Source organism: Leptonychotes weddellii, chromosome 1 (assembly GCF_054177405.1).
Source record: "Leptonychotes weddellii isolate Sample4059 chromosome 1, ASM5417740v2, whole genome shotgun sequence".
Lineage (NCBI taxonomy): Eukaryota > Metazoa > Chordata > Mammalia > Carnivora > Phocidae > Leptonychotes > Leptonychotes weddellii.
The window spans coordinates 47,753,171-47,762,552 of record NC_138369.1 but is presented as its reverse complement, the minus strand read 5'-3'; the positions used below and the strand labels follow the sequence as shown (position 1 = coordinate 47,762,552).

Below are 9,382 nucleotides of genomic sequence, written 5' to 3'. Positions count from 1 at the left end.
GGAGCCGACTTCTAAAAGTTCCGATTTTGTGCTCCGCGGCTCTATCACTTGCCAGAAGCGGCAGACGGAGGCCCCCTCCCCTGCCATCTATCCTCCCGAATATCGCCTCGGATTCACTTCTCCGCACGTCCTACCTTCCAGAAAGTGGTCACTTTTCTGTTCAGAGAGTTGTTGCTATTCTTTTCTTCGATCTCCTGTTGAGTTTGTAGCTGTTCAGAATCGTTTGATCCCTATCCAGCTGAATTCCTGAGACCAGACAAAATCCAGGTCTCCCACTCCTCCGCCATCTTGCTCCGCCCCCGGCTTTTCATTTTCTTAAGTGTGAAAATATTTTATCATGCAGGAGAATGCGTTTCTCAGGAAACACATGAAGTATTTACAAGTGAAGTGCCAGGATGTCTGCGACTCACTTTCAAATGGTTCCACGATACATATTTACAGAGAGAAAGATACATTCACTATGGCAAATGTCAGTTACTGAATCTAAGTGAAGAGTCTATGTATTACATTTCCAATGTACTATATTTTCAATCTTTTTGTAGGTTTTCAAAAATTATTTTCAAAATCAAAAGCTGGGATAAAGTTAGGCTAGACAGAAGGAGTCAGGGATGATAACATTAGCTGCCATTTATTGTGAGCATATGATGCTTTAGGCCCATTACATTTGCAAACCTTTCTTCCTTCACTACAATCCTGCAGCCTAGCCTGTGAACAGCTCACGGTGAGCATACAATGCTTACTGTTATCAGTGAAAAAACTCCACTCTGACGGGTGGATTTACTTGTTCACACAGCTATACAAGTGGCAAGGCTGGGCTCTGAACCCAGATCTCACTACTCTCGAAGCCCATGTACTTCCTACAAGATGATGCTGCCTCTCTATTTCACAATCTACTCCACTGACAGCCACAAGAGGAAGAGAATATACAGCCTTCTTTGGTAACCTGGTCATGAATTCTTCCTTGCATCAAAAGCAAGTCCCTACTGGAACCTTATTTGGTCCTATTTAGTTTTAAAAGGAAACAACGGAATTGCAACTAAATGACATGACTCCAAGCAGACTCAAATGGAAAAACGGGATCACACAGCAATGATGTTTTACCTTCGACCTCTTCCCAATCATCTTCGCTTTCTTCCTCATTGTCTCCTTCACAGCTGCCTTTGTCCACAGCAGCCTCTCTCTGTGGGGGGTGTGACTTCTTCCGGGCACTGGCGCAGTCCCTGTGTAAAGATCACAGGAGGGAAGGTGAAGAAGGCTCACACCTCCTCATGCTACATTTAAGCTAAATGGAATCCTAAGGACTCTTTCTTCTATTTATTGTGAACCTGTTGCAATTATTTAAAGATAACAGGTGAGCTCTGAACCTCATTCCCTCCATCACTGTGAGTCTCAAGGGCTCCTCAGGACGTGCTCTGATCATCAGTCTAATACTAGATGTGCTGTCAAACAGAAAGTATGCAATGGACTTACAGCCTAGAGCTGTGTGAGGGAAAACACAGCCGTGCCTGGAAGTGGTACAGGAAAAGTTAGAAGAAACCACAACAACAATGCAAGTTCCAGAAGTAAAAGCTGTGATGTGTATTATATATGCACAGGTGGATACCACACTGAAGAAGCGGGAATTCACGTTTGCCGATCATACCATGAGCCAACTCGGATCACTGTTTCTCCCCACCTCTATGATGTAAGGAAATGGAAGCTGGTAGAATTCTAACCTCAAGGTATGTGGGGATCTGTCCATACACAGGTATGTCACAAACAACAACAAAAGTATGGATAGCTACCTGGTTAAGTAGGTAACTACAAAGATAAGCAGCTAGCTGAATATTGGCTGAAGATGCAATGGTTGCTAATATGTAATCCATTTTTGTAATTTCATACATAAAACGTGTTTAGAGCACAGTTACTTTTAGCTTTTGTAAGGTCTGACGTGTGGTATCAAGTGAGAACATCATCTAAGATCTGAGCTCAGACATTTAAAATAAGCGAGCCTCAGTCTTCAGCTCTAAAAATACACGCATTCTCTTTGCAACCACTTTCACCACCACAGTAACAAAAATTTCTCCTTAGAATAAACGTAGCGGGAATGTCCATGCGCTACGGATTTGACGGCAGTCAACTCTCAGTGGAGAGGGAAAGGGGGGCCCAGAGCTTTAACCGGCAGCATCCTGGTCTATGTGTATGTGGATTTCTCTGGAGAAAGAATTCAACTAGTGGGGAGAGGCAACCGGGAAGCAGGAAGCTCAGAGGCGTGCATTCACAGGAAAAGTCTAAGGGAAAAGAAGAGATGACCTTGAGTGCAAAATTCCCACGCTTTCTCATGGCTCCTGTCTACTGCTGGCCCTTCCCCGGGCTGCCTTCCTTGGCCAGGACTGCAGGCTGCTGGGAAAGCCAGCACTAAGACGGAAGAGTGGTTTCTGAAGGACCTACTACCTCTCTGTTCTTCTTCTTCCTCCCCTCCCCACAACTTTCCTGGCAAGTGGACAGTCAAGTGTTCACTAGGCTTGCAGTCATTGTTCACCAACGTATTACTATGCATGTTCATTCAACTGCAAAAATCCTGGCTCGGTTTCTGCCAAACAAAAGGCCCCACCCTAGATGCCACAGGGCCTACAAGAACGAACCAGGCATGGTTCCAGGCCTCGGAGAGCTTGCAGGGTAGTAAGCAGGGGTACGTGACCTGGGCACAAATAAGTGCAAGAAATCAGAGGGGGAAAAGGGGAAGAAACCAATGAAGACTGTCGAGTGGATGGATTCTGATCCACATCTTCAAGGTGGAAGAAAGCATTCCAGGTAGAAGGAAGAACAAGCACGATTCAGAAGTAGCAAAGTCTGAGCACATGGCAAGTGAATGACAAGAAGTCCAGCTGGGCGGGAGCAGAGTGAACTTGAGGAGAGCAGTACAAGAGAAAGCTGGAATGGCAGGCCAGTATCTTAGGTATGTAGTTATCGTTGCACAGTAGAAAGAGCACTGGACCAGGAGTCCGAAGGCCTAAGTCTCATTTGGATTTTGCCACCGTCTAGCTATGTAACCACAGATAAATCCCTTTCTGCCAGCTCTCGTCATCTGAGAAGTCTGGGAGGCAAACTATATACAGCTGGCCCTTGAATAATGCGTGGTTGGGGCACCAACCGCTCACAGTCAGAACTCCGCACAGAACTTTCGACTCCCCAAAACGACTAACTACTACTAGGCTACTGTTAACTGGAAGCCTTACCAATAACTTGCAGTTGATTAACACATATTTTGTATGTTATATGTATTACATACCGCATCCTTCCAATACAGTAAGCTAGAGAAAAGGACGTTATTTTTTAAATAATCGCAAGAAAAACTACATTTACAGTGCTTACTGTACTTATCAAAAAAACTCCATGTAGAAGTGGACCCATGCAGTTCAAACCTGGTTGGTCAAGGGCCTACTGTAATTGCTAAGAAGAATCTTACTAGTGGTCTGAGCTCCAGCTGGAGGAGTTTAAAGATCCCATCTTTTGCACAGATCCCAGAGATGAGCTAAAAGAGACTCACAGTTCCCGGAGGGCAGAATCAAGACGTGGCTGGAAGCTTTTCAGCCATCTCACCTGAACTCCTCCCCATCGCTGAGGGCTTCATCCTTCACGACCTTGGGGTTTTCAGATTTGACAGTCACCTGGGCCACTTTCTTTTTGGCTGGACCCCCAGGATCACTGCAGCCTCTCTTCCTCTTGCCTTGTGAGACTTTGGAGAGAAGGCTCCTCTTTAGAGGTTTCTTGTCTTCCAAGACATCTAGATGACCACACAGAACACGAGGTAAGGGACACAGGAAAGGCGGAGGCGGTGTGCTTTCACGGGCAAGTGATGAAAAGCCCCCTTCTGTCACCTCCCTCCAGACCCCATCTTCATCGCCAGGGCACCGTCCCTGGTTTGTTCCACAAGCAGCCTCCAGCCTCCTCCTTCCTCCAGCCCAGTTTACACCCTGCACTCCCAGTAAAAACTGGCTTCCTTTATCAGGGTTTTATTCCACTCCCTCGTGGGGTAACACGGACTGCCACATGAATCCAATAAAATCTGGCTTCCAAATCTCAAATTGCAGCTAATAGCCAGGAAGGAAAAATACATCAATCTGCTAAGTAATACCTTGCTTATTTATTACCTGCCAAGACTAGTTATTTTAGGAGTAACCCACTATTAAGTGAAACGTTTTGAGTTCATAAACATGTCCAAGTTTTATCACCAACTTTACTATTACTAATCCATGTTTCTGCTATCTTTCAAAACCAAACCCCTGCTCAAACATACTTCATGAAACCTTTCCAATCTAAGCCTAAAGTATATTCATATACCAACCATCTCAGCAAGCTTAGGGTTGGAAAAAGACAGTAATAATTTAAAAAATACCTTTATTTCCTTAAAAATAATTGTTGGTTTTTGTTAAAGGGAAAATTTTAAAATGCACAGGCTGCTGGCTTTAGTTAAATTAGGGTATCTAAAGGTATGGTCTGTTTCTTAACATATTAATAAATCAATTTTCAATAAAGAGTAAATAACATGGCAGGGAACAATATCTTCTATTTTGCAAATATATTCATAAAAATTATTCTGAATCTGAAATAAAGCATCTTCCTTTGCCTTTGCATGACTCTGCTTCAGTTAATTTTGGAAAACAAAAATACTTTAGCCTTTTTTGAGGTTCCAAAAGCAGCAGCAATATTAACCTACCATCACATTGATTCCTTTCATTTATGGTTTGTCCTACCGACTCTACAGATAGATACTTATATTCCCCAAGAATATACTCTTGCATGGGGGAAAAGCTCTCCCTTTTGATCTAAATAAAATCATAATTTTAATAAATTTCTCATAGTAGAGGGGCATTTGTTCTAACACTAGATAAAATCACTGATTCAGTTCAGTTTCTTTAGAATGTTTTATAAAAGGAATTTATGCATTCTAATGTTTTAAACATTTTAACAGAAACACAATTTCAAAATTCTTTAGAATCTGGAGATACTTCTTATTCCAAGGCCAGAAGCTGCTTAAAGGTTTATGACTTGACAGTTTGAGTAGCATGTCCTTGAAATCAGGATTTCTGGATCTTTTCACGCTTTTTAGCCCTCTATGAACAGATGTGAAACAAAGATGTGAAACACTTCATTTTTACTAAACTAGGTGGGAGGATACTTCAAAGGAACCATTTCTTCCTCACCAAACTTATTTGGTTGGTTAAAAAGCACAACTGTGTAAATTTTTTTGCTTTGAAGAGAGTTAGAGGAGTTAAAAGGGGGGCAAGAACGGAGCAAGAATGGAAACAAAAAACTGAATCAAAAAAATTTCCATAGTATTATTTTCATACAGTCATCCTCCCTTAGCTGTGGTTTCAGTTACCGGGGATCAACCAGTGTGGAAGCAGATGATCCTCCTTCTGACAATCTCCTGTAGGTCAATAGTAACCTAAGGCTACGTCACAATGCCCCATTCACCCCATCACTAGGCATTTTATCATCTCACATCACCGTAAGAATTCGAAGGCTGAGTACAGCACAATAAGATATTTTGAGCAAAACAGAACACATTCACGTAACATCTACTACAGTACACAGTTTTAACTGTTCTATTGTATCACTAGTTATTGTTAATCTCTTACTGTGCCTAATTTGTCAATAAAGCTTTATCATAGGCATGTACATATAGAAAAAAACGGCATATATAGGGTTCAGTACTATCCGTGTTTCAGGCATCCACTGGAGGGGAGGTCTTGGAACATACCTCCCTGCGGATAAGGAGAGGGACTACCATAATACCCCCAGATTTTTAAAATATGAATGCCTAACCATGACATATCATTATGTACATACATTGGAATATAAATGTCATCTTTTAAGACAAAGGAAAATGACCTATGATAAAATGTTAAGCATGCAAAATTGTTTTTACTATAAGGTTTCCACTACTTAGAAAAACAGACTAGAAGGAAATATACCATTATTTCTGGATAGTTGTAATACTTACTTTTTTAAAAATTCTTTACATTTTTTGGGGTCCCAGAGAATCCAGAGGCTATTTCCTAGGACTCTCCAAGATCTAGAGCTACCTACCCAGTCTCCTTGAGCTCAATGTGGTAATTTCAGAAAGGCAGGAATTATCACTTTGGGTGTGACTGGCCTTCTACTGAGATTTTAGAATACCTGCTTAAAACTGCCAGTGGCATCTCATAGCACTTAGAATACAAACTCCTTAACTGGGTCTCCAAACTAAGGGTCCTGACCACCTTTCCCACCTCACTTCCTATTTGCCCCTCACTATGTCCAGCCAGCCCGCCAAACTCATTTCATTTCCTCCTAAGTCTTTAAACTTATTGATTCCTCTGCCTAGAACTCTTCCTGAGAACTTCCTTTGAATAGCTCCTTTGGGACACTCAGTAATTGGTTCAATATATCACCTCCTCAAAAAGGCCTCCCTTCACCACCGACTCTTAGCTGCTTCTTCCCCACCACGTCAGTTTTACTACCTCTTTTACTCTTTTCGTAACTCTCATCATCGTGTGAATTATTTAACTTTTTATTGTCTGCCCTACCAACCCCTCCCCAGGGATTGTAAGCATCATGAGAGCAGGGACCTTGCCAGTCCTGTTCACTACTAGAATTTCAGTGCCTAGAATAGTCCTTAGACATAGCAGGTGCTCAGTAAATGTTTGTTGAAGGAATTAATGATTCACATCAATGAAAGCATTAACACAGAGAAGAAACATGAAGAAATTAGAGATGCCCTAATAGAAACAAGGAAATAATGTGAAAGACTGTTTTCTTTGACCCTAAATGTTGAATGCAGCCAAGTGTCACTTTCTTTGGCATGCACTGAGGTGCTGTTAGAAACTACACTGAAGGTCATCGAGTCAGTGTCAACTGTAGCCCAAACCACAACCAGATTTTTCCTCCACCCAACCACAGCAGAGATTGTAACTCTTCCTGGAAGCTGCCTTGGGAACTTACTGGTAGCTCCTCTGGCTGAGTTTCAGTGAAGCTTAGGTGCATGCTTGCCTACACCTAAGCTGAACTGATGGAAGCTAGCCCATCTGATTACCTGACACGGACCATGGCAGGAGCGTCTATCTCACTGAAAACTCACAACCACCCTGAAAGACAGTATTATGTTTCAGAGATGAGGTTCAGAGATGAGCTTCAGAGAGGCTAAACTGTCCAAAATAATTTATGCAAGTGCACATAAACAACTATGAAGTGTTGGAGCTGCACCAACTTGGCGTCCAGATAGTGTTCAGCTGGAAGGAATGGTACCCAGGCAGGTGGAATTTCCATCAGATCACAACTTTTAATTTTTGCATTGCCACATATTCAGAATACATTCCCTCTGACTGGAATAAAAACCCTTTTCACAGCCATTTGCTGAAATGTTACCCATTCTCAAAGTCGCAGATCTAACATAACTCCTTCAGAGAGCATTTCCCAATCTCTCCAGTCAAACTTGATTATTCCTTCAGAAGCCACAAAGCCTGCTACCTTCTTCCAAGATATCACACTTTCTTGACTATTTTTTATAAATGTCAATACTACAGCACTCTAAGCTTCTCCAAGTAATCTCTATCTCCCATGTCAACTAGCTTGTGCGCAGCACATATTAGGTACTCCAAAAATGTTATCTGAATGAGTAAATGAATAAAATGGAACTCGTAGCATTAACTGTGAGGTAAATCACTTTCTAAGTTTAGAAATGACTTCCACTTGCCTATTTACTAACGGATGATGAACTTACATAAAGAATCACAGGATTATTGAATCTAGTGTCATAGGAGCCCTTGCCGGTTACCTATCTATCCAGGTTATTTTAGGAACCTCAGAAATCCCTTCTACAGCATGCATTATGCAATTATTTAAGATATTTATTGAGCACTTAATAAATGCAGGGAAGGAGAGAACAATATGGGACACAGCAAAAAATAAAACATGTTTTCATAAAGTTAAATTGTGGTAAGATAGGCGATCAAAAAAGAAGCAAATAAATTAACAAGATCATTACATTATATGACAAAGGCTGTGAGGGCCTGTGATAAGGAGTACCTGGGGAAGATCACCTTAGATAAAGCACTCAAAGCGGTGTGAATTCTCAAGAACAGAAGAAATCTGCCACCCTAGAGCCATGGAGGAAGGAACATCAAAGGCAAAGGCTCAAGGTGAGAAATAACATGGCATGTTTGAGGGATGGAAAGGAAACCACTAAGGAGGGCAAAGAAAAGAGTCATAGGAGACAACAAGTAGCAGCACCCAAATCATGTAAGGTCTTGCAAGCCATGGTAAGGAATTTGGATTTTAGGCCAGGAGCAATGAATCGGAAGCCCCAGGTTTGAAGTAGGAACATGGCATGATCCGATTTTTTTTTTTTAAATCCCTTGGGCTGCTGGGTGGGAAAACCACTGCAGGGGGATAAAGGGAAGTAGGGAGATCAGTAAAGAGGCATCTGTCATCGTTCAACTGAAAAGTGACGATGGCTTTAGGCAGGGATTGTAACCATGGAAATAAAGACAAGTGAAGAGATTTGAGATACAGACGGATTACATGGGTACGTGTAAGGAAAAGGAGGGCTTTACTTTCACAAGTGGGTGAAGGGATCATTTATTGAATGGGAAAAGGTGGGGGAAGGGACAGGTTTAAAGGGGAAAATCAAGAGTTTTGCTTTGCCCTTGACAAATATTTTAAAAACCTATTTGATATCCAGGTGGAGAAGTCAGGTTGGATCGACTCTGTAACTCTGGGGTGAGATTTAACTGAAGATATTATTCTGGGGGGCCGCACACTACAGCACTCTGATCCATCCGTCTTCTGGGGCCACAAAATAACTTGCCATGCCTTTTTCCCTAGTCAGCCCTGTGCATCTGCAGGAGGCTGGACTGTATCCTGTGGGCAACAGGGAGCAGGAAAGAGGCTACGCGGGAGAGCCAATGGGCAGGTAGGGCTCCAGGGGAATCGCCCCGGGCGCATCACTCCTCGCGAGGATTAAAGCACAGCGACGTCGATAAGGACCAGACCAGCGACACAACCGCCTGCCTCCCCCTGCAGTCGTAACGTCGTCTCCTCCGGGCAGATGGGCACGGGGCAGCCTCTGCCCCCCACCTCCAGGAGTCCGGCCTCCCCGCTCCCCACACCTTGCCTCCTGCCCTCTTCCAGCAGCTCCCCCTACGCCCGGCTAGGTCTCGCTCTCACCCGCCTCCTTCTCCTCACGCCCGGCCATGCTCTCGCCCTTGGCCTTCCGGCCGCACGGTTCGCGTCCCTGCGGCTTCCTACCGGCCGCGCGCTTCCGAACCATATTGCCCAGGCAAGACCCCCTTCGAGAGCGACGCACCAACACCGCGGGAAGCTGAGCGCCGACTCCGCCCCAAGCGGGACCAGGCAC

General features: G+C 43.5%; 1 protein-coding gene across 1 annotated transcript; it reads right to left on the bottom strand.

Moving 5' to 3' along the window:
• Nucleotides 1-32: 32 nt before the first annotated feature.
• Nucleotides 33-9,378, bottom strand: XPC (XPC complex subunit, DNA damage recognition and repair factor). The gene is made up of 3 exons (XM_081822775.1): nt 9,193-9,378; nt 3,583-3,766; nt 33-1,220 (listed from the first exon to the last, which is right to left on the bottom strand). Exons 1-3 carry the CDS (start codon nt 9,293-9,295, stop codon nt 1,037-1,039), a joined length of 471 nt encoding a protein of 156 aa, XP_081678901.1. The 5' UTR covers nt 9,296-9,378; the 3' UTR covers nt 33-1,036.
• Nucleotides 9,379-9,382: the final 4 nt, after the last annotated feature.